This window comes from Protopterus annectens, chromosome 2.part1 (genome assembly GCF_019279795.1).
Source record: "Protopterus annectens isolate FY-2018-M chromosome 2.part1, PAN1.0, whole genome shotgun sequence".
Classification (NCBI taxonomy): domain Eukaryota; kingdom Metazoa; phylum Chordata; order Ceratodontiformes; family Protopteridae; genus Protopterus; species Protopterus annectens.
Genome location: NC_056729.1, coordinates 1037513978 through 1037540886, shown reverse-complemented (window position 1 = coordinate 1037540886; position 26909 = coordinate 1037513978). Strand labels below are relative to the sequence as shown.

At 39.4% G+C, this 26909-nt stretch overlaps 1 protein-coding gene across 2 annotated transcripts in view; it reads left to right on the top strand.

The window, feature by feature from the left end:
• SORBS2 (sorbin and SH3 domain containing 2) overlaps positions 1–26909 on the top strand; it is a 3647154-nt gene that overhangs the window by 2174042 nt on the left and 1446203 nt on the right. For both annotated transcript variants that reach the window (XM_044062620.1, XM_044062621.1), the window contains one exon: positions 13652–13766. In XM_044062620.1, the coding sequence (XP_043918555.1) occupies positions 13652–13766 (115 nt within the window). The remainder of the gene's footprint in view (positions 1–13651; positions 13767–26909) is intronic.

The following is a 26909-nucleotide window of genomic DNA, read 5'->3' as shown; positions in this document are numbered from 1 at the left end:
GTGGGTCTCCCTGTCTGAAATATAAAACCTGATACTACAAGTGCAGACACCTGAAAATTAAACTTCAAGTTCAACAAAGAAAGAGCAAATTCTGACATTGGGAGCCATACTGCTCACACCCCTGTTAATTAAATAGATTACCCCCAGTATTACAGTACCTGGGGGGAGGGGGAAGGATACTGTAGGGTTAGACTTAGTGTGCATCCTCCACATTCATACTTGTAGTTCCATAATTCTGAGAATCACTGTTGTGGTCCTCATGATTTCAGTAAGCACCCAAGCAGTGGTGAGTGGTCTGTACCTAGTTGGCTGGGAAATGTGCACCCATGCCTTTGCTATTTTTTCTCATAAATTCAAGCACCAAGCTTTATTTTAATTACAGTAGTACTGGAATTTAAATGAAGTGTGTGGATGTGGGGTCTGTAGAGGTGAAGGGAGGTGAAAATCGTTATTCTCTTCCAATGTTAACAATTCAACTTAATAAACTAGAATTGAAAATTTGTTAACACATCAACAGCTACAGATAATCAATCATCCCATAAGAGATTTGTATACCGTAGGTACCATTTCTCTCAACACATCTGTTCATTGTGTTTGCCCTATGGCTGGTACTGTGCTTACAAGCAAAGACCTGCTGCCAATATTTCATGACACCTTTGTATAATCACATACCAGGCTTGTAGTGTATTGAGTGTACTGGGAGTGCACCATCACTCAGCTGGGTAAGGTGTCACAGTGACTGAATGTTTTTCCAGGTTCGGGGTTACTTCTGGTCATATGATGTATTTTCTGAGCTCTGAATGTTCTACTGTAACATCTTATAATGTGCTGTTTATTAAGCAACATTAGGACATGAAGTCACTAGACATAGATATGTCTTTAGAAGCCAGTTTGTTTCATATATGTATAAAGTAATTTTGTTATGTTTCAACTTTCTATACAGTTACTCTAGAGCTTAATATCCCAACTGCCATACATGGCTAGTTTATTTCCAAATAAAAAGCATTCTATTGAAACGTGCTACTGTGTCTTAAATTTACTTATTTATTTTTCTAAGCCATCATATTCTATTGCAACTCTGTTTGTTCTTGGCTGGAGTGCAGACTAAATTTTTAATCTGTAGTTTGGAATGATGTGCATAAAGAATGCAGTAATGTAACAAAAGATTTATAGTTCAGTGTTCTTTGTCTGCTCTGTGAAGGACAAAAAGGCTTAACATTCATAGAACACATCCTCTAGCAGATTACAGACCATAGTCAGTAAAACTACTCATGTCAACAAATAATGTTAAGTAATAACTGGTGTGCCAAAACAGTGTCATTCACCTGTGCATTTTACCAAGGTGTTTCTAGTACAGTGAGTAGCATAAGACAACTTTGGTAAGTATCCATTCATTTCAGATGTTTCTAGACTTAACCACCTGTCCCTCTTTACACATAACACTCATTTGTCTGGATAGCTGTGTCCTGCAAAAACAAGGAAAACACACAAATGTTTTGTGATTTCAGGGGAAAAGCACTTTCTAACTGCCCTGTAAATATAACAGAATCTAAAACATCTTAATAGGAATAATAGAAATGACAAGAATTCTACACTAACCAGCTTTTTATCTTTTTGGTGATAAAGCATAATCCAGTCTGTTTCACTTATTCTGAGTATGGTTTGTCCTGCAAAATATCAAATTTCCTTTAAACATTCCCCCTTATGAGCATCTGATGAAGGGGCACACCAAAGGTATTGAGTGCACACACACACACACACACACACACACACACACACACACACGTAAATATAAGATTTTAGATATATATATATATATATATATATATATATATATATATATATATATATATATATATATATGTGTGTGTGTGTGTGTGTAGTGTTGTCGCCTCATAGTTAGACGTTGCCCGTTCGATTCTTAGTTAGAGCGTCTTCTATGTGGCGACATGCGTGAATGGATGTTCCTTCGTTGAAGGTTGTGCGCTAGGCCCGGCAAGCCAGCACGTAAAAATCTACTGCCAATAATTAGTGGACCGGAGTTCCGCTGTGGTGACCCCTAACCGGGAAAAGCCAAAAGACACTATATATATATATATATATATATATATATATATATATATATATATATATATATGTGCGTGTGTGTGTGTGTGTGTGTGTGTGTGTGTGTGTGTGTGTGTGTGTGCGCGCTCGTGTGTGTGTGTGTGTGTGTGTGTGTGTGTGTGTGTGTGTGTATCTATCTTTATTGGACCAGTGCAGTGGCATTAAGTGATAAATGTGATATATTTTTTGCACGATATTTCATTTGGATGAAATACTCCTTTTGGCTGAATTTGATGTCATATAGACCTGAATTGAAGTCCTTAGGAATTACTGCATTGGTCCAATAAAGATGGTAATGGACCAGTGGAATATATGTATTGCAGTATGAATCGAACCAGTGAGGGATATTGTGTAGGTTAATAACAAACAGCTCCTTATTGGTCAGAGTTTCTGGAATATCCATTTGGTTTATTTATTTATTTAACATTTGTTTACCGGGAAAGTCCGAATTGGAATGAAGCCAATTTTTAGTAGAGGCCTGGGGAGAAACACTTCAGATGCATGTCTTTAAAACTTGGGGGGGAAACTGGAGCACCCGGAGGAACCCCACACAAATGCAGGGAGGACCTGCAGACTCCACACAGAAGGCACTCCAGCTGAGAATCGAAACAGATAACCTCTTGCTGTGAGGCAACAACTCTACCCCTGCATACTGCACCGTCCCTTTAGGCTTGTAACCATGAAGAATCGATTGGAAGCTCAAAGGATTCAAGTTATTGGTGCATAATAAGTGTTTGGACCAATCAAACAGATTAGATGTCGATGACGACGACTTTGCGAGTCACATTATAGGCTTGTTCAGTATAACCATATTTCATTTGGATGAAGTAATCCAATTGGCTGAATTTGTTGTTGTATAGATTTGATTGGAGGTTTTAAAGAATTACCTCACTGATCCTATGAAGATGGACCAATGGAATATATGTATCATTAACGTGACTTGAATCAATGAGTGACACCGTGTAGGTGAAGAATAGATTTGATGTTGTTCATCTTCTTTCATTCATTACTGATGGGTTTTGGTTCTGTCCTTGGAACCAAGTCAGCCTTTATAACAAGCTTGTGCCAGCCAAAAAAACTCTTGAGCTAAGCTTATCAATAGTGCCCCTCTCCCTGTTACCTCAGATCTTGTTTGCCGCGTAGATATCAAGACGTGTCAAGCCATCTCTCAGCTAAGTCATTTAGAATTCCTTACTTCAAAACTTTTTTTTTGAAGTTTTTCTGGTTTAACTATAATAATTTACCTTTATTTTTATTAGTTGCTAGTGTTTTCATACTTGTTCGAGTGCCTATTTCCATTTTCTTACCAAATTTGGTACTCTTCATACCATCGCTGGTACAGGCCTTTTCCTTTCTCAGTCTCTCCTACCTTCTGAGGTAATTCTCAATACCATTGCTGGTATCCCCCTTTCCCCTTTTCTCTCTATTGTTCTTTCTTATCTATTTGTTATAAAAAAAAAAAAAAAAAAATGTTATTGATATTTTCTATTTCCATGTTCTCGTTTGTCGACTGACTTTCACAGTTTTTTTTTTTTTTTGTTATACTGCTGTTGGAGAACTTTGTTCCACTATGGCTGATAAAAAGGGAACAATGGGATTTAAACAATGCGACCAATGTAATAAAGAAATGCCAAACTCAGACACCCATCTGTCTTGTGTTTACTGCCTGGGTGTTCCACATTTGTATGTGCCTCCACAGGTACACAGCTGGTCCCCTCGGCATCAGAGTACCATATATATCCCCCCTATGGACCGCAGCTGACACAATCCACCACACTGGGACATTGAGCACAAGAGCCTCAAGATACCCTACTGCAGGGCCACCTCTCTTCGGAGTCCTCCTCAGATGTCCCCACTGAAGAAGTACCACACAAGAGATCGTGCAAGAGGAAGCACATGGACTCCCCTGAGGAATCCCTTACTGAAGATATAGACTACGATGAGGGGGAGGAGTCCCCATGATCACCCCCTGAGGATGTCTTTGTTGGAGACATACTGGAAATTTTAAAACAGTGGGGAGGCTGGAAGCCCACCAACCCCTCATCTGAGGAGTCTGTATTCTTGCAGGCTTTTCGTGCTTGACCCTCTATGTCTTGAGTGACCCCACCTGCAGATGACCTAGTTCAGCTTGTTGTGCAGTGCACCTGGAAGAGTCCTGACACCATTAAACAATTCCCCAGAGACCAGACAAAATTCTTTCCCCGCCAGAAGACAGTCCACATTGGTCTAAAGGCTTACCGGTAGACGCTATGGTGGTGGCAGTGCCACTAAGAAACAGCTCACCGAGAAGAGCCATGCTGTCCGTCCCCTGAACAGGGAACCTCAGGTGATTGACAGGCTAGGAAAGCAAGTGTTTTCTTTGCCATTCGGTCCTTGAGTTACTTGGAACACTTTACCAGACTCCAGAGAGACCTAATCTTGGAACTCTTGGAAACCTTATCAGGAGCAGTCTCTGACCAGGTGCTTGACAAAGTCACCGCACAGCTTGCAACCCTAGAATCTAAATCTAACTCATCCATGCGGTTGATCTCTCACACTACCGAAGAGCTGCAGGTGCAGGCATTGTAATGAGATGTCACGCCTGGATGCGCCTTTGTGATTTTATGGACCCTTTTAAGTCTTCCTTTCTCAATACTCCAGTGGAGGCTTCTTCTCTCTTTGGCCCAAAAGTGAAAGACACCTTAGCCAGATATGAAAAGGATGGCATGACCCTGTCTGCCGTGGGTGTATGTTTTTTCACCCCCTAACTATCCTACTCTAGGAATCAGAGGAGTGGAAAGATGTGGTACAACAAGTCTCAGGGTCCTTTCCATGATGCATGGGTTGAGTCCCCCCCCCCCCTCCGGGTCAGAGGGGGAAACTCATCTGGAAGATGTTCCTACAGAGGCAGAGGGGGACCGTGTAATCAGGTATCCAGAGATTCGTTCTCTGGACAGCCCCATCAGCACTCCTGAAGAGTGGTCCAATTGTTTACCTCTGGAAGCATTCGGGGGACATTTTTCTCTGCACCACCTTGCCTGGTGAATGATAACCACAGATTCTTGGGTGCAGACGATAATTGCCAGAGGTTATCACATACCCCTCTCTACTTGTCTGAGGCCACTAAGGCACATTCCTGATGTTCCACCCAGTCAAAGGGAAGCAGCAGCCAAAAAGGATCCGGATTTTACTCGAGGTTCTTTTTGGTGCCAAAAAAGACAGGGGACTGGAGGCCAATCTTGGACCTCAGCATCCTAAACAGATTTGTCAATCAAACAAAATTCCGGATGGTTACAGTTCAGTCTATCCTACCCTTCCTAGAGAAAGACTATTGGATGTGCTCAATAGATCTTCAGGATGCATATTACCACATAAAAATGGACAAAAGCTCCAGAAGATTCCTTCGTTTCCAGCTGGCAGCCAATCATTACCAATTCCGAGCACTGCCCTTTGGACTCTCTATGGCCCCCAGAGTGTTCACCAAATGCATGGCAGTGGTAACAGTTCACTTGAGACTGCAATGATTCCGGGTGTGTCCGTATTTAGACAATTGGCTCCTTATCGCCCCCACCAAGTGTCTATTGGCTACAGCCTTACATTTATTTTATTTTATTTATTTATTTATTTGCAGTTTTTTTACCGGGAAATTCCATTGGGCCAAAAATGAGCCCGTTTTCAATGGAGGCCCGGGGAGAAAAGCTCCAAAAACTGTTTTAAAATAAAAATAACAGAATGCTCAAATGCAGTTATACAATAGAAATCAACAGAATATCATGATACAGTTTTACAATGAAAATTGACAGTAAGACAATTATACTTAGATTTTAAATTAAAGAGTGAAAAAAAAAGTTTAAAATTTATACATTTATGGGAATAAAATAAGACAACCACAAAGTGGATGAGGAAAACATGTTGAAGGATTGTTGTTATGGAGTATTCGTAGGATATATAAAATTGCAACAGTAAAAGATAAAAAAGAAAGTGTGAGGTACACTTTCATAAGGCAGAAATAAAAAAATAAAGAATGAGGCCTTAAGCAGGGAAGGTTACTAGTTGGTACGTTACACTCTAAAGCTAGCAAAATACTTAGGGATATCAATAAATAAGGAGAAATGCAAGTTGACTCCTTCTCAAACTCTAGAATTCATATAAGCAACTTTCAGTACTCAGTCTTGACTAGTCTCCCTTCCATGTTACAGATTAGAAAGACTGAGGTCCCAACTGTGGGTGATACTCTCTCAGGACAAAGTTTCAGCTCGGGCAGCCCTTCAACGTCTAGGATCAATGGCAGCATTGATTACAATAGTTCCCCTGGTGGGACTACACATGAGACTTCTACAATGGCTTCTACTAACACAGTGATGTCTCCCTTTTTTAATTTCTTCAAATCTTTTGGGTTTCTAATACCATGATGGGAATGGACTCCATTCCTAAGTCAAATTACGATTAAAGTTAATGAAATTAGTATTGTTTCACTTTGTGATGTCAGACAAAAGTGCTCTTCGCAGCACCCGCAATGTGCCCAGTAATGACTCCTTCTGTAATTCATATGGAGTTATGTGTATTGGTAGCTTATTTAAATATGATGGTAGACTCATTTTTATAAGACCCGTTTCTCCTACTACAATTGGAACTATCTGGGTATCCTTCTTCTACATTGCTCTCGTTTCTGCTTGCAGATCCTGATATTTTATAACCATGTGTCTCTCTGTACACAGTACACTGTAATCACTGGGTGTGGCAATTTCAATGATCAATGCTACTCTTGTCTTCTTTTCTTGGACTACTGTATCCAGTTTTCTAGCATCTATCTTTTGAACTGTTGGTAATGGATGATCCCATGTGAAGAAGACTTGATCATTTTCTATGATGCTTTGTGGCTCATGTTTTCATTGCTTCTCAGCCACTTCAAAACCATAATGTTTGCACAATCCCCAATGCAACAGTCGCATCACACTAGTGTGCCTTTCAGTGTACAGGCCCTTTGCCATTAGTATGTCACAACCAGCAGCAAGGTGTGCGACTGTTGCCAGTTCGGTTTTACAAAACCTACAATTTATCTGTTTCTCCCACACATTCAATGGACTTTGTGAACCAGTGTGTACATAGACCACTGTCTTGGGCTGCCAATATTAACCTTTCATCTCTTGGTTTAAATTCACCTCTTCTTAACCATTCTTGCATTCCCCTATGACTCATCCACTGTCCTTTCAGATCCACATAACAAACCGATGCAAACAAGATTTATTTTGGTGGATGAAGCCAGAAAAAGACCTATGGAGTTGCCCTTTCTTACCCTCTCAGCCCAAGGCCATAGTGACCACGAATGCTTCCCTGATGGGGCGGGGGGGCACTTCCAGGGAAAGACAGTCCAAGGCATTTGGTCCCCTCTGGAGGCCAATCTGCATATCAGTGTTCTAGAACTGAGGTCAGTGCTTCTAGCATTGCAAGCATTTCAATCTGTCCTCCCATCAGGGACAATTGCTATCCAGTCTGACAACATGTCAGTGGTCTGGTATATCAACAAACAAGGGGGAACCAAGTTCTACCCGTTGTGTTGAGAGGCCATGAGAATTTGGCAATGGGCGATAGCTTCCAACCACTTGCTGGTAGTAATGCACATTCCCAAGGATTCCAACATGATTGCAGACAAACTGAGCAGATGCATCCACCTGCCTTACAAGTGGTCCCTCAATACAACCATAGCAGTGAAGATCTGCAGCCACTGGAGCCTGCCTTTCTGCACTCTATTCACCTCACCAGCAAATCACAAATGCAGCAGGTACTTTGCCCTAATCCCCCTGCAGGGGGAGCCCCCGAGGGACACTGTAATACACGATTGGCCCACGGGACTTCTTTATGCTTTCCCTCCCCTTCCCCGATCCCACAATTTCTAAAGAAGGCCCTTCAATTGAGAAGCAGAGTAATCTTCATTGCACCCTACTGGCCTCGACAGGTTTGGTGTCCCTTCCTTTGGCCTCACCTAGTACACTAACCATGGATTCTGGGTCCAACTCTGGAATTACTGTCACACCCGCAGGGGTTGATACATCCAAACATATCCAGTCTCAAGCTCACAGCTTGGTTTCTCCACTTCCAGTAATCACCAGGGAGAAAGATCTATCCTCCCCTGTTCATAACATTCTTCTGGCTTCACACAAACCAGCCACCAGGAAACTTTATTTCAACAAGTGGAGGAGATTTACCCCCTTGGTATCAACAGAAAAGACTAGACCCCTGCTCAGCCCCGATTAGTGCTGTATTGGACTATTTATCAAGTCATCTCTATTCGAGAAAGGCAGCCTCCACTATTCGAGTACACCTGGCTGCTATTTCAAATTTCCACAATGTCTTTCAACATTCGTCCTTGATTTCCCACCTTCTCTGTAAAACCTTTTGAAAGGTATCTCGCACTTTAGACCTCTGGTCAAAGAACCAGTGGAACCTTGGAGTGTGAAACTAGTTCTGCAATCATTGACTCGATCCCTTTTCGAACCCGCTGCCACTTGTGACATAAAATTTTTATCCTGGAAATTTCTTTTCTTGGTCACTATTACCTTAGCAAGAGGAATTTCTGAACTACAAGCCTTATGCATAAAATGTCCCTACATGGTCTTTCATAAGGACAGAGTATCACTCCGGACTAATCCGTCCTTTTTGCCCAAAGTTATTTCAGAATTGACCATTAATCAAACAGTCGACCTGCAGGTCTTTTCCCCAATTTTTCTAATAAATATGAATACTGATTGCATTTATTGGATGTTCATAGACAATTACAATTCTGTTTGGAGAGAACTAAATCACTACGAAAATCTGACCAGTTATTTGTATCCTATTCAAGACCAAATTTAAGAAAATCTGTTTCTAAGGTGACTCTTTCTAAATGGTTGAGAAACTGTATATGCTTCACATACCAACAAAACAAAATTCCTCTACCAACTAAAGTCAAGGCACATTCAACCAGATCAGTGGTGACATTTGTTGCTGTTCATTCTAGGGCCTCAATGGATGACATCTGTGCAGCAGCTACATGGGCTACTCCTCATACCTTTATCAGTCATTACAAATTGGACTTGGTCTCCAGAGGGAGAGCATCCTTTGGTTCAGTGGTGCTCAGGAACATCCTTCCATAGGGCCACCCTGGACATTTATTTATTTATTTATTTTATTTTATTTTACATTTGTTGACCGGGAAAGTCCAACTGTATACATGTTCATTTTCAGTGGAGGCCCGGGAAGAAAAGCTCCAAGGTACAGACAATGACATAACGTAAGTATTGAAAAAAACAAGTTGCAGGTTATACACAAACAAATCAATAGGATATATATTTTGCATAAAGGTTAAAGACACAAAATGCAAATTCAGTTAAGTTATGAGAGTCTTAATACACTAACATTGTAGGAGGGTTAGTCTGGCTTGGAACAAGGACATAGCCAATGTGATTTAAAATATTGTTTAAGACTTTTTTTGAATTGACTTAGGATGCGTTCAAGGGTGATATCAGCTGGCAGTGAATTCCAGGTTTTACCAACATAGTTGGCAAACAGAGAGTCTCCAGCTGAATTATTGGATTTGACAGTTTGTACTAGTAACCTATTCGAGGAGCAAAGTGAGGTTACTGCTGGGTTTGATGACATGTTTCAATGCAGGGATACTATCAGGCTAATAGAGAATTTTATGTGCTAATAACAGTTGGTTATACTGAAATAGATGTGGCACTTCTAACCATCCTAGGTAGTTCAAGTTTTTACAGGGCATGCCGGTGACGAATCGGGTGATATGATTATAAAAGCTAGAGAGTTTATTAAGTTCAGTTTTATTTAAGTTGGTGAATAAAGGAGAAGCATAAAGGAGAGTTGAAAGAAGGTGAGAGTGTGCAATGGCTATTTTAGCAGGTGGAGTTAGGAAAGTTTTTATCTTATATAGTGAGACGAGTTTTTTGTTAATGGTTTTAATAGTCTGATTGACATGCATGTCGAATTTGAGATTATTGTCTATAGTGACGCCTAGAAGCTTTGTGTAGGTATCTGGGGAGATTATGGTACCATTGTTAGATTTTATGGAGAAGGATGGTATAGTTAACCTGCGGGTAGGGGAAAACAGTAGTAACTTAGTTTTGTTTGGATTTAGGATCAGGTGACGGTCTGTTAGCCATTTTTCGACAGAATTGAAAGTAGTCTGGGATAGTATTTGTAAATCTGACTGAGAGGTGGCAGAGCAGATCAAGGTGGAATCATCTGCATATTGGATACAATTAGCATCTGGGATGACAGTGTGGAGTTCATTGATAAATATGGAAAATAAGAGAGTTCCGATTATGGAGCCCTGAGGAACTCCCAGTGTGTTGGGTAGGAGGGTGGGGAGTTTGTTTTGCCATAAAACTGCCTGTTGTCTACTGCTCAAGTAGGATTGGAACCATTTAAGAGCTTGAGTGTCTAAGCCCATGGTTTTTAGTCTAAGAGTTAGTAGGTGGTGGTCAACCATATCAAAAGCTTTGACGAGATCTAAAAATAGGGCAGAGGATAGTTTGTGACTATTGCGGTTATTGTTTATGACATCAGGGAAGGCTTGGAGGGCTGTGGTGGTACTGTGATGTGGCCTGAACCCATGCTGGCAACAGGCCAGTAGGTTGTTATGAGTCAGGTATTGTAGCACTTGTCTCTGAATGCATTTTTCCATGATTTTAGCCAATGGTGACAATATGGATATGGGTCGGAAATTAGACAGTTCAGTAGAGCTGCCTCCTTTATGGAGTGGTATGACATGAGCTACTTTCCAGAGTGTCAGTGGAAGCTTCCGCAATGGTTCAGTTAATTAGTATGGAGATGGGATACACTATTGCGTCTGCGCCTATTTGCAGATATTCAGCAGGGAGAAGGTCAGCAACTAGGGTGGCTGTTTTAAGTTTTTTGAGTAGACTTTGAATAAATGATGTAGGGACTGGCTGAAGGGTTAAGGGGGTTGACTATTGGAAGTGAAGTTGTTAGAGCTGTGAAGGCAAGGAGGTAACTGACTAGCAAGGGACTGAATAGTCTCAGTAAATAAGCTATTAAAGATGTTTGCAACATCCTCTGGTGGTTTATCAGTAGAGGCTGCAGGGAATGGAGTGGTAGTCTATCCTGGACACAATAGTTTATTAATACCTGCCCAAAACCTTTGAGGATTTGCTTGATTTTTCTCCTGCAGTTGACAATAGTACTTCTTTTTGTCTAGTAGGATAGATTGTTTGGTCATATTCCTTATTTGTCGATATCTGCTGTGATCTAGGGGGGCCTTTGTGGAACGCCAGATGTCCCATGCTTTGTTTCTGATTTTAAGTTTAGCTTTGGTGTCTTTAGTTAGCCATGGTGCTGTTTTTGTTTTGGTTTGAGTGGAGCGGATAGGGGCATGAGAGTTGAGGATAGTTAGAAATTTGTGATTGAAGTGAGCAACAGCTTCATCCAGGGGTAAATATGACATAAGGAAGCTAGGGACTCTGTCCCATCAGTAATGAATGAATGAAGATTAACAACATCAGATAAAGAAGTTATGTTCTTACCAAAACGTTCCATCTGTGTTATTGATCTTTATTCATTCATTACATCCCACCCTCCTTTCCCCTCCAAAGGCTCCTGGAGGTCTGGATTTGGTCCAAATCTTATTTTTAGGGAGTTTGCTCAGAAAAAGCCTCCGCTTTCTATCTCTTACAGGCAAACTAAATCTGAGGTAACAGGGAGGGGGCACTCTGGGTAAACTTAGCTTGAGATTTTTTTTGGTTGGTGCAAGCTTGTTATAAAGGTCGACTCAGTTCCAAGGACGGAACTGACACCCATCAGTAATGAATGAATGAAGATCAACAACACAGATGTAACTTTATGGTAAGAACATAACTTCTTTTTCATCATTGGTCAGTGTATTTCAGAATACTCAGTTCGCTAAGACCTGTAACTATGTAGAATTGATCGGAAGGGCAAAAAATGTAAGTTATTGGTCTGTAATAGAAGATGTTTGACTAATGAATTAGATTTAATGTCAGTGACAACTCAGTGAATTATAATACTTGTTCGCTTAATATTGATTGGATGTCCTAATTCTTGGCCATAATGATTGGCTATAAGTATAAGGATTGATTTTATTACATAATTTTCATGGAATACATTTTATTCCTATTGGATGACAAGAATTTTAACTTGAGTTTTTATTGTTGTAGATGTTAGATCTGATGAAGGGTTTTTGATAACCCGAAAGCGCTTATCATGTAGCTATTTTAATAAAGAAATTTAAGTTTTTGTGATACAAGTCATGTAAACGCTGCATTTTGTTTTTTACTTTATTTAGTTTTGCTCTGCAGTGGATCTTTAACTGTTATACCTCTCATTTTTAAATTTGTACTATATATACATATATATATATATATATATATATATATATGTGTGTGTGTGTGTGTGTGTGTGTGTGTGTGTGTGTGTGTGTGTGGTTTATTTGATCTAAAGTAATTTGCTCTAAAAAAAAAAAGGTTAATTTGATCAAAACCTTATTTGATCTGATCCACAAAACATCAAAACTGATTTCACTGAAAAAGTCACATGCATTAAATATATCTCCAAAAGCTTGTTTTGCAAAGGGAAACCCAGCTGCACCCCATGCAGGGAGCTTTCCACTGCACATTCCCCTAACTTAAATATAGTAATTCCACAGTTGCACAACCACTGAAAAAAGAGAATACTCCTGACACACTGAATCACTTCTGGCACACATGCACAAACTTCTAGACATGGAGGTACATCTTAATAGGTGGCATTAGAAATGAAATAATAATGATTAACCCCCGTTTGCATTATTATTATTATTCCTATCCTCCAAAACCAAAACAACAGTTATTTTCTACAAGCTAATATAGTTTTCAATCAAATGTGATTCAGTCATTTGAAGTTTAGATCAAGTAAACCACTTTTAATCTTTTTTAAAATCAAATGAACTTTAAACCAAATGAACTGTAACCATATATATATATATATATATATATATATATATATATATATATATATATATATATATATATATTGTGTGTGTGTGTTTGTGTGTTCATGAATGAATAAGAAACTGTGAGACAGAAACATCTTTTTCAAGCATTATCACTACCTTCAAGATGCTTAACTGCAAAACAAGACTCGGTAAACTATATAAATGTGTGCAAATGTATTTCTGCGTCTGGATGTGAGGTGGGTGATATTGTAGTTTTATATATTCATGGGCTGACATGTTTTAATAAAAATCCTTTTTGTTATTAATAGAAGCTTTTTGGTTATGTTTACAGTTTTTTGTGATAAATTACTGCAGTAACTCTTCAGAAGAAAGTGCTGTCAGGAACGAATAGCAAATTCACTTCATGTTTATTAAAACGCTTAGTATGTGACAATGAAAAAGTTTATGTAAAGCATTCCTAAAACAGTAATGTCAATGAATGCCAATGATGTCTAAGGGTAAAAATCATTAAAATCAACACTGATTTAAATGTTGCTATTACCTCCTTCTTGGAATAAAACTATACAGCTGCTAATTATATATCTGTTGTTTTCTGTCCAGGCATGACTGGGATCCTCCAGACAGAAAGGTGGACACGCGCATGTTTCGTTCAGAGCCTAGGAGCATCTTTGAGTATGAACCTGGAAAATCATCAATTCTTGAACATGAAAGACCAGTAAGGGTTATCTCAATGCCAAATTAGTAGTCACTGGATTGGAAATAGAAATAGTTCATGGACATATACAATACAGTTATCTCAAATAAGCATGTATGGAAACAAAGAGTAATAGCCAGCATATATTTTGGTCAGAGGTCCTGTACTAAAATAAATTATTGGTATTTTTCCTCTTGTTATTATTACTCTAACTATAAAAATATTTCTTAGGTGGTCCCCAAATGTAAGCAGTGAGCCTAAGTGAAGTCATCTGCAGATATGGTTTTGAGATTGGTCAGAGAGTGTTCCTGTTTAAAAAAATGTTAACACATTACTAATCCCTGAAGTGAATAGATGCATTTTGAGTATTGAGTTTTCCTTACAGCACTAAATCTTTTTTCATATTAGTGGCTGCATTTATGCATTGCACCTTCAAAGGCCTCTTTGCATGCATGTGCAGTGATGATCTTTACATACTGTCTACTCAGGTCTTTTAGCTGTGTGATTTTGGACACTCACTGTTACAAGGCACTGCTTTTTAAGAAGTACACAGACAATATAATAATATTTCCACCTTTGTACTTAACTACACAGGCAATATAATAATATTTCCACTTTTGTACTTAACTGCATTGTTGTTGTCTTTGTAAGTAAGCATCCTGGAAAAAAGGGCTGAAGGTTTACAGCCCGCACTTAGTACTGAAAACTATACATTATCATGGATATTTCATGTTCTTGAGGTAACTTTGTAATACTGAAGTACACACATAACAAGTGTTACATTAATGCAAACTTGTGTGGGGCATAACATATAGTTTTTGGCATTTATTTTAGTTCCATTGTTTCCATTGTAGGCTAAAGCAATTGATATTTGAAGAGCTGCATGCCCCCCAGGTCAGAAACTCTACCTTCACTTGTTATAGGATATTTTGAGCAATGTGCAGATCCTTTCATGCAGTAAGATAATGACTGGTGTACAGTTTATTTATTTATTTATTTATTTAACATTTATTTTACCAGGATAAGTCCAACTGGACATCATGTGTCCTTTTTCAGTGGAGTCCTGGGGAGAAAAGCTCCAAAGAAATAACAGTGTACATACATGCTTTAGATAACAATAAAACTGGCATACACGATAAGAGAAACAGTGAAGTACAAAAAACAATTATGTAGAACAATATGATACTCAGGAGAAGTACCATTATTTACAATATATACAAAAAGTACATTTCAGGTGAGAGTATAGTGTATGCATTAAAGGCTTCAATGGGCCACTTACATATGGAAAAGTGGGTCTTCAAGGGGGGGTTCTTTGCAGTTGCAGAGAGGGTTAATATTGAGGTTTAATTTAAGAAGGCCTTTGAAGGTGCCTGTGTGACTTTGTAGCCTGAGTTCAGGTGGGAGAGTGTTCCATGCTTTGGCAACATCATGGGAGAATAAGGCCTACCCAGAACTGTTATTGCATGGATTAACTTCAATCATGTTTTTGATACATGAACGTAGCTCCCTTTTAGGTTTATGAAAGTTTAGCATGTTGGCAAGCAGGGCACTTCACCGGATGGAAGAGAATTTGATGGGCTATGATCAGTTGGTGGTAGCGTAGGAGGTTTGGAAATTCTAACCAGTGCAGTTTAGTTAGGGATAGGCAATGGTGGGAATATGATCTATTATTGGCAGTGAACCTAGCTATTTTATTGTAGCATGTAGAGAGTTTGTTCAGGTTGGTTTTGTTAATATTGGTGAGAACTGGAGAGACGTAAAGTAGTGTTGATAAGAGATGAGTTCTGGCTATTGTTGTTCTAGTCTCAGGGGTTAGGAATAGTTTGTAATGATATAGGCAACCTAGTTTTTTATGGACTTTAGAGATAGTTTGGGATATGTGCTTCTTGTATTTAAGTTGGTGATCAATAGTGATGCCTAAGAGATTAGCCTCAGTTACTGGAGTGATGAGGGTGCCGTTGGTAGACATGATAGTAAAGGTGGCATTGCAGTGTTTGGTTGGGTGGAATAGTATTAGCTGTGTTTTTTGAGGGTTTAGTATTAGTTGGTAGTTGTTTAGCCAGTTCTGTACCTCAGTGAAGGATTCTTGGGATTTACTTTGAAGTAATTGGATGTTTGTTGCTGAGCAGATTAGGGTAGTGTCATCCGCATACTGGACAATGTTGGCTTTAGTGGTAGCTAGGTGGAGATTATTTGTAAATATGTTGAAGAGAAGGGGGCCAAGGACTGAACCTTGTGGGACACCACATGTGACAGGGAGTGGGGGGATAGGGAGTTGCCCCATTTGACAGATTGTGACTGGTTGTTTAGGTAACTGTTAAACCATTGTAGAATGGGGTCGTCAAGGTTGAGTTCTGCTAGACAGGTGAGGAGTTTGTTATGGGAAACTGTATCAAATGCATTGGATAGGTCTAAGAAGGTGGCAGAGACCAGCTTTCCTTGGTTCCTGTGCGAGTTTATGGTATTGGAAAAGTTAATTAGGGCAGTGTTGGTGCTATGGGAAGGTCTGAATCCATGCTGGGTTTTAGTTAGAAGGTTGCTGGTTAGCAGGTGGGTAAGGAGTTGGTGGTGGATATATTTTTCTAGAATTTTTGAGAGAGGTGATAGGATTGCAATGGGACGGTAGTTGGAGAGGTCAGTAGATGGACCTCCCTTGTGGAGGGGGATGATATATGAGGTTTTCCAAAATGAAGGAATAGTATACAGGGCGATAGATCTGTTAATAAGTAGGGAGATGGGCTAGCTGATGGCCTTGGATGCAGTTTGTAGATATTTAGCTGGAAGACTGTTGGCAGCTAGGGTGGTAGGTTTGAGTTTAGCTAAGAGATTTTGAATGGTAGATGTTGGTACTGGGTGAGTGTGAAAGGGGTGGAGTTAGTCTGGTAGTTTAAGGGTTGAGGTTGGGTTGTGGGTGATATTGCACCTACCAGGTTCAGTATTGAAGAGGTAAAGTAGTTATTGAAACTAGAGGCTATATGTGAATCAATACCTTTGATATCTGGGGGTGGTGTGGTGACTTTTCCAGGCTGGAGGATGTTGCTCACTGCAGCCCAGAATTTCTGTGGGTTGTTATGTTTCCTTTGTAGAGAAATATAGTGGTTTATCTTGTCCAACCTGACCTGTTTTTTTGCTTTAGTTCTGAGCTCAGCAAAGCTTTGTCTAGTTTCGGGAGTTTTGTATTTTTGCCAAGTTAACCAAGCTTTGTCTCTAGTCTTGAGTAAGATTTTAGTGGCTTTGTTTAACCAGAGAGTAGGGTTACTTCGCAATCTTATTGTTTTCAGTGGGGCTAGTTGGTTTAAAATCCCTAGGAATTTGACATTAAAATATTCTACTGCACTATTCAGGGGAAGGGTTTTTATAGGAGCCCAGTCACAGGATTTTGGAGCTTCTGAGAATTGTACTGGGGAGAAGTTTTTGTGGGAGCGGATTTGTAAGAGAGTGGGGGTATTGGTAGATTTTAGTTTGTGCCGAAGGAGAAAGGTTGGGTTATGGTCACTGAGGGAATTAGGTAGTATCCCGGATAGGTTGTCAGTATTGGGCTGGTTAGTCAGGATCCAGTCTAAGTTGGATTCACTTTTGGTGGTTTTGTCAATTCTTGTGGGTAAGTGTATGAGTTGTACGAAATTATATAGGTTTATGTGGTTGGTAGCTTTGGGTGAGTGTATGGTGTTCCAGTCTATGTTGACATCACCTAGGAATACAGTTTCTTGGGACAGGGAATGGGAAGCCCAGTGGAGTATAGATTCTAGTGTCTTAATGCTGTCTCCTAGTGGTATATAAATGCTGAGTAGGTTTAGTTGTTTGTATTGATTTAGTAGGATTTTGTTGAATAGGGTCATGGCAGTGTTGAAATCTGGGGTTTCTTTTTGAAGTAGCTGAACTTTTAAATTGGATCTGTAAAGAAGGGCAATGCCACCATCTTTTCTGTGAGGTCTGTCTACTCTTAATATCTTGAAACCGGGTGGAGTTATGAAGTTATCTTTAATGTGGGGTTTAAGCCATGTTTCTGTAGACACTATAATATCTGGGTTATATACAGAGATGGTTCCATGTAACTGTTCTATTTTATTTATGATACTGCGAATGTTTAGGTTTAGTATGAGTAAATCAGTGGATTTGTGGAAGATTGGGGTCAGGTGTGGTATGGGTGTTATTTGTTGGGCCATAGTTGGAGTGAATATCACCTCCTAGTAGTAGTTGAGCTGCAATGCTGGTGATGGGTTTAAGGTAGAATATAGTTAGGAAGTGGTATTTGAGGCTAAGGTGTTTTTTAGATTGTGAGGTATAATGGATAGGAAAGGTGAGTTGTAAGATTAAAGGGTAATAGATAATTAGTTGCGTGTTTGCAGGTATGGAGGGATTGTTTGTGGTGTATGGTAGGGTGAGTGATTTGATACAGTACATGGTGTTAAGTGGGTGGTGATAAGTGGTAATGATGGAGATAAAGTAAAGACAGATGGATAGAGAAGGCAAGAGTAATGGGATGATATGGTTGTGGGAGAGTGGTGTTGGTAACATGGTAATTGAGTTCTTTGTGTTAGAGGGCTGTGGATGGTTGTAGAAGGAGAGGAGTTATATGAAGTTTTGTGGTTAAAATAGAGGGTGTTTTGGGATTGATGGAGTGAGAGTGTGATTTAATTTTAATTACATGCAGTATAAACAAAATCTTATAAGTTATACAATAACAACGTCAGGCAGAATACAATTAAAATAAATATTTCAATGTCAAAATAGATAAGACAGTAAATGCATATAGTAGTAGGGTTTCTTATACTATTGATAGTCTATTCAGATACAGTTAAATAACGAACTAACTTATACAACATATAAAACAGATGTTGTTGCCCTTTGGTTTATTTCTTACTTGTGCGGGCATGAATCCTGTTTGTTGCTTTTGTACAGCATATAAGAAGTGCAGCACACCTAGGGTACGCTTCCACTAGAGATTAGCGTCACTGCTGTCCACTAACTGATGGCAGCTGTAAAAAATCTATCAGACCAGCCCGCTTGGGTCACTGAAGAAAAAACAGTCTCTGGGGATAAAAGAGTCCTTATGACCAGTGCTAGAATTCAGCAAAGTCCCTTCCCAGTCCGTCGTTCGTAAAACTGCTAAATCCACCAAACTAGCATTCTCTTAAAGCAAACACACTTCTCCGCTTACTGGCCTCTTCCTGCTCCATTATGTAGATTCACACCATCTGCTGCTCTCTCTGTCTCTGTTGCTCCACAAGCGTGTGCATATAAAATCGGCATGCCTCTGGTCCTGGCAGCACCAACAGAACAGCGGCAGCATAAATCGGTTATATCTTCACCTTATGTACTTTCTTTTTTTTAATCCTTATTCTTCTCTTTTTCCCTACAAGCTTTCTTGCCTCAGGAGATTGCGATTTATGTATTCCACAATGAAGTATTCAAGAAACTGTCATGTAGCCTCCAAACCAAGTAAAAAATTAAAACATATTGAGCATAGCATTAATTTAAGCTAATAAAGTTACTTCTTGGTGATTTCCAAGCTCAGTACTTCCTGGAGATGCATGTCTCTTAACGTTGACGTCATCAGTAGGTGTTGCGTTGCTGAAAATACGAAGCAAGGAAGTTAATGGTGTTTTCAGGTTGAATGGATGATTATGAAGCAGTGGAAGCTCATGGATAGCCTGCACGAGGTGAGTAACATGCAGAAATTGTCTTTTGATGCAGGTTTTCCTATAATATTCAGGTAGCCCAGTTCTACTAGCAGACTTTAAACAAGGGGTCACGGTCATGGTTTGTATGGCATTTCTCTTCTTGTATTGATTGCTCTAAGTGTTCTCACCATAGATGGATGTAAAGACCACTTATCCATCACAGCAAGAGGTAACAGTACAAGGAAGTAGTTGATCTTTCTCACGCAGCCACACATGGGCTCCCAAGAGGAGAAAGACTGGCTTACAGACAAGAGTCCAGAAGTCTATTATATGTATTAGTTTTAAGCCTTTTTTGTATGGTTACAAAGCACCTCAGTGAAGAAGTTATCCATGGTAGTGGTTACTAAGCTGCTCCTCCTTCCTTCTCGTGCTGCTGCGGGTGATGCTCAGCAGCTGCGTGGTCCTCCTCAAATCAGTGCTCAGAATATCCAGCTGGCTCGCGACCGCACTGGTGGGAAGATAATGGAGAACTACCTGTTCTCAGTACCTCCACGAAAATACCGCTGCAGTGGTCACCGAAAAGTAGCCAAGTCTGTTCCGTAATCCTTTTATATTCTTCAGCAGTAGGTCTCTTCCTTAACCATCCAATGTCAAATAGCGGTTCAGTGCTCCTCACTCCCTAATGCAAGTATGTCTTTCATCTGGCATTAATTTTCTTCCACAGTATTTTTACATGGGTTATGAATGACTTGCCAGAGCCCCAGCTGACTAACCATATAAGCTATACCTGAGGAAATAAGATGTATCAGAGAAATGAAAAGAAAAGGGTATACATACCTGTATACATAGAGAAATTTCAGGCACTGTCAATAATACCCTTCTAGCCTACCAATATATCAAAACAGTCATCTGTATATTAAGTGCCCAAGTTGTTCTTAAAAATATCTAGGCTACTGCTTGCTTCAGTATTAGTCTACTCAGTGTATCAGCTGCTTTGTCAAATAACCAGTTAGTCACTATCAACTTAATCAGAGACATTCCTGACTCCCATTGTCACACATCTTCCACTTTATTTCTATCTCCTGTCTGAAATAGTAGCAGCTATATAGCATTAAATGTCAAGTGTATCTCACCTGTCACAACTTTTCTCTAGCTCTGAATTGCTCCTTGCTAATTCAGACACACTCTCCTCTCCCACACAAAGTTAGCACAAACCCCTTTCCATTCCAAAACACCATGTCCATAGGTAAAAGAAGAATATGCCTAGTACATTCATGGCCAGTGGCAAAAGTCACAGTGCTAGCTACATCTTTCCTACCCAAATGTTCCTCCCCTTGGAAATCTGAGCAGAGAGGTTCCACTCTCTGGTTTCCTGTAGAGCAGACATAGCCCTTAGCCCCAGGTACTTTAGCTCTTTAGTATGAATCCTTAATGGTCACCTTATTCCTTTGGTCCTACATAGTGGAACTGTTAACTGCTTTAGATTAGTGGAGGCTCAACCCTGCTGTCACACTAAACATACAGAGGCTGAAGCTTACCAGCATTTTCTGACATACAGTTGTTTACAAAGGGGATACTTGACTATTTAAATCCTCTGCTTTTAATAGCTAAGAACTTCTGCACTAATTGAGCTGGTGTGTCTGTAGCCAGAATGGAAAACATCAGGTACAGACATCATCTTTGCTTTGTTCCTTTACCCATGTAGACTTTTTTGAAACTTCTCCATTTACAGTGATCATCAACCTTGCATGTTTGTACAATGCCTTGACCCACTGAATAAAGTTCTGCCTCAACCTATCACTTTCCATAGCCTCAATTAAGTAGCCACACTTTACAGTATCAAAAGCATTTAATCTGGTCCTGTCTGGACCCTGGAATAGCTGGACTGGTCACCTTGATGTCCTTTTTTTAGCAGTGATTCTCATCATAATTTCAAGCTCCTCCCCAGTCCCATAAGCCCCTGCACTAAAGAGAGGACTCCAGGTCTTATTCCTGCCATTGTAGCTTCAACATCTCCAAAATGAGCTTGAGCATTTAGGGGTATTTTCTTTCAGTTTTGGATATATAAGTACCTTATTTCATTTTGGTTTTAAAAAAAGAATATATTGTACTCTTTGATATGATTTAAAACAGTTTTCTTAGGATATACTACCACTTCAATTTTTGATATTCAGGCTTTGACTTTTGCCTCTTTTTCCCACACTGTCCCTCATCATTTACAAAAATATTTCTCTGAACTTATTGCCTTTTAGCACTAGTTAATGGGTCACTTAAAATCTTAATCAGTTAGCTAGTTTGCTGGATTGTTGCTGCTGTTATTGTATTTTGTTGGGAAGTTCAGGCAAGGACATGACAAAGGACCTGAAGAAAGGGGGTTAAAAAGTGTAAAAAATGCAGCCATAAAATTCCTCCTTAGGGGCCTCATAATATGTGTGGCATTTTATGTCATAGTATGAGGCATTTGGATGGTGACTGAAGTGTTTGTCAGAATTTCAGTTCTCATGCTGTCCTGGTCAGGAGAAACAAACTAGTTCATAAGGGCTTACTCCACTCTTCAGTTGACAGTTAAAAAAAGGAGACTTTGTTGAATAAGGATAAAAATTCTTCAAACGGGTCACAACCTAAGAAGAAGAAGGAAGAGTGCAAGGCTGAAAATCCTGAAGTTTCTGTTTTAGGAAAGATGTCTTCAGCTAAAGCACCAAGACTTTCTACCTTGCTGTCTTCACCTGGACTCTCTTTTTTCATTACTTTGAAGTCTTAAATGGGAATAACATTTATGTTATGTATTTAAGCAGCTTAGAAATACTACTAAAACATCAATACTATTAGATAAACGAAACTTCTACTTTCAACTTTAACAAACTAATCAACATAAACTTCAAACATTCTGGACAGGTATCAATAGACTCCTACATCCGGGTCAGTCCAAGACACCAACCCCATCAGGGATAGCCCATGAGAATCCCAAACAAATTGCTGATGCCTTTAATACCTTCTTTACTGAAGCCATCCAATCACTTGCTAACTCATTACCTCCAGTATCCTTTAACCTGCCTTCCTCCTCAACTAGCTTACTGCCTTCAATTCAATTACAACCTGTTCCTACATCCCTCATCTGCACCCTTCTTAAAAAACTCAAGCCATCTACCCCCTCAGCTGACCTATTACCAGCCAAATACCTCCAAATAGCAGCTAAAGTTATAGCCTGTCCTATTTCTATCCTAATAAATAGAACCATAACAGAAGGAACCATCCCATTTATTTTGAAAATCTCCCATATAATCCCCCTACACAAAGGCGGTAACTCAACAGAATTCTCAAACTTTCGTCCGATTGTCTTACTCTCTCCCTTAGCTAAAATTATGGAAAAATGCATCCACTGTCAACTGTTAGACCACCTTCTCCAATATAGCCTATTAGCTAACTGTCAGCATGGTTTTAGGCCTTTTCACAGCACCACCACTGCCCTCCTATCCTTTTCTGACCACATTAACAAAAACCGTAACAGTAATACTCTTTCCTCCGCAATCTTTATTGATCTCTCAAAAGCCTTTGACATGGTCAGCTATCAGCTACTTTTGAATATACTTAAGTCCGTCTCACTTGATACACAGACATTACTGTGGTTCAAGTCCTACTTAGATAATAGGCAACAGGCAGTGCTTTGGGATAATAATCTATCTAACCACCTTCCTGTCACCCTTGGTGTACCTCAAGGTTCTATATTGGGCCCTCTTCTATTCTCAATTGTTATCAATGATCTAAATGTAAACATCCCTCAAGCTACCTGCATACAATACGCAGACGACTCCACATTAATATGCTCTGCTACTGGTCCTTCTGAACTGCAGTCCCTTACCCGAAATGTCTTTGAAATAGTAGAAAAATGGTTCTTACAGTGCTGCCTCCTCCTTAACCCCAAAAAGTCAAAATTATTACTCTTTACTCCACACAAAAGTCCACCCCAATTGACTTCACTATCAAATCTAATAACGGCACTGTCATATCTCCTGACACTACCACCAAACTCTTAGGAGTAATAATAGACCACAACCTTAACTTTGATACTCACATCAATACCACAATAAAATCAGTTAACTAAAAATTAGGCACCCTTTATAAGATTAAGTCCTTCCTTACTCTCATAGCTAGAACTACTATTGCCCACATCCATGTTATCCCAACTCTCCTCTATGCGCCACCTATTTACAGTAATCTATCTAAAAGCATCCTCAACAAACTGGCAACCCATTACAATAACATCGCCAGATTTGCCACTGGCTCCCCATTTAGAACCCACCACTGTCAAAATCTAAAACACCTAGGTTGGCTGGAGCTGCATAATCAGATTCAATTCCACCAACTTATTATTGCCCGTAAGACCCTTTATCAACCTAGCAATACACCAATACTCATTAGTCTAATCACCCCCTATAAAAATCTTACAAACCTACGCTCAGAAAATAAACTACTAGTATCCAGACAAAAACACAACAATAAAGCAGGGGATTCACTTTTCTCTAACACTGTGGGAAAAACCTGGAACCTACTTCCCTGTGAACTCACGTCTCTTTCTTCAACACTACTATTCAAAAAGAAACTCAAATTATACCTTACAACTCATTGACTATGCCCATGTACTAACCCAGACTATGAATCCCCTTCCTGTTATCTTATGTTCTCACGCTAATACTAATTTCTTTACTGCTACATTAAGTCCATCTCCTTCTTACATCTCTGTTAATCTGAACAGTTAAGCTATTTTGAGACTGTGTAAATTCTATCCATCTTACAAACTGTTATAGGATATGACAATGTTAACCCAGCTTGGACTTTATGGAATGTGTCACTGCCTTGTAAGTAACTTTTTTTTTTCGTGATATATATCCAAGTTGGACTTTAGGAATGTATCACTGTCTTCTAAGTAATTTTTTCTTCTATTATTGTTTTGTCTTTAAAAAAAAAAAAAAAAGAAATTTTGTTCTCTCTCATGATTTCTAAGATGCTATGTATACAACTGTTTTGTCTGAAAAGTGTACTGTATCTGTAGTTGCAACTAACTGTTTGATGTGGAGCTTTTCTCCCCAGGCCTCTACTGAAAATGGGCATATATCCAGTTAGACTAGCCCGGTCAACAAATGTAAAATAAAACAGATAAAATAATATTTATGTTACTGGGTAAGTAGTACTTATCACAGTTGGCACAGTGATGCAGACGATAGCATTATCATCTCGCAGCAAGAGGTACGTTTCTTGACTGGGTGCCTTCTGTGCAGAGTCTGCATGGTCTTCCTCTGTTCGTGTAGCTTTCCTCTGGGTGCTGTGGTTTTCTCCCACATTCCAAAGACATGCAGTAGATGAACTGGACACTCTAAATTGGCCATAGATGTGTGTGTGTGTGTGAATGTTTAGTGTGAAAGAACAACTGTGATAGGGCTAGCCACCCAATGGTGTAAATCATGACTCTAGATGATTGTCACTGTTGAAGTGACAACCCAACCCCACATGCTGAAGTGGGAAAAGGAGTTGTGGATGGATGGATAGATTTATGTTACTGAATTGAGCATTGCTCCACATTGGCCAAGTTCAGGATTAGCCTGAGTGAAAGACATGATATACGAACAGCACATTGAATCAACAAGTGTGAACATAGGTTATCACAATAATTAAGTTGATAAAGTTCTTAAACAGGCAATGGTGATTGCTGTGAAGTATTAAATGGCAGTGGTGCTCACAGTGAAATGTGGTAATAAAGTGGTTGGAGTCTTTTACTTTTGAAAGTCAGTTTATATATAAAAAATAGCCCTGAATGCTTTTCTATTTGTTCAGTTTGATGCCCTGGCTTTATGCATTTTGCATCATCTGTCACAGGAGAATGAAGTGCACTTGACTGCTGTTGTGCTGTGCTTCTAACCATGTTATGCAATGGTAAAACTTGTTGCAATTTCTGTGTGACTGAGGATAGACTGTAGCAAGTGAAGCATCATCCACTGGTTCCTGATTTTCATCTACTTTCAGTGGTGCTATCATCATCTGTATGATATCAGCATCACTTAAGTCTTCATATCCTAGATCATCTTCATGAGACACAGCCCAGGACTTCACCACATCTGCTGAGAGATTACTTTGTGCACAGATGTGATGTAATTTATTTTCAAATTCCTGAAGTTTTTCAGGAATGTCCACAGTAGGTGTCTCATCTTGAACCGATTCTGTATATATCTGACAGATGGGGCAGTGCCAGGAATGGTGGTTGCTGACTGGATAGTCGACTTTCCCTAGCATACCTAAATGGTATTTGTTCCTACTTCTTCCCAACTCTCAGCAAGCATGAATACAACATTCCTTAATGTTGTCTTTTTCATCATTTCTTGTAAGGTGATATTAGCTGTTTCACCCTGCAAGGCAGCAGACAGCAATGTCATCTTCTAGAGTTGTTTCATGGTACTTAGAATATCCTAATCCATTGGATGAATGCTAGCTGTGGTTCTAACAAGTAGAAATTTAAACCTAATTCTACCATCATTACTTGTGAATTCTTATACACTTTGGTATACACCTCAGTTATCCAGCAACAGAGTAACATTTGGAGCAAGGTGTTAATGATGAAGGTATTACCCTCACAATAGGGACAAAGTGAGCTTTAGACCAGTCCAAAAAAATATATATATATATATATATATATATATATATATATATATATATATATATCAAGATTCATCCATACATTATGTTGAGCCTTGAGCAGTGCCGAAAGAACGTTAAGATTCACATGCTTGAAACATGTGTGACGCAATGACTTGCTTATGATTAGTAATGTTAATTTGTGTTCATATGTTGCATTGCTAGTGGCAAGAACTGTCAGATGTTCCTTGTTCCTTTTAAAACTAAATGCATATACCAGTCTCATCTACATTCTTTATGGCATGCCCATTTAAGCATTCTTTTTTCTATAGTCTGTAACTGTTTGCTGTGAAAAGGTTCAGTGTATAACAAATTACTAGACATTATTTCACATGCAAGACTGAGCTGCCTAATTAATTATATGGTGCTTTTTGAATCTGTTGCGCCACCTGCCATAACTTCCTTAAATGACTGTGCTTTTCTACGCTGCTCATGAAATTGCAGTGCATTCTTCTTCAAAACAATGCCTGGTAAAGGGATCCTTCTATTCCATGCTTGCATAAACCACCAGAATAAATCCTCATCCACAGCTCTACAGCTTTTAATAGGATTGCATTTGGACTGGAGATAACATGCACCCACGTTAGCAGCATATTAGTATAGTTAGCATGAACAATATAACATACTGCGGAGATGCCCACACCATCGTATAGTGACATCTTCAAACAGCTTCTGATCCCTTTCAGTGCAGTCAGTTACTTTTGTCTTGCTGCACAGTCATACACATAGCATTTCTGTTTCACAATTATTATAGGAATAAGTCTGAAGAGTGATCTTTTAAAGTTGATGATAGCAAATAGGTTCTAGTTGCATGATTATGCCCTAATTAGTACACCAGCCTTTAGTGTTCATAGTC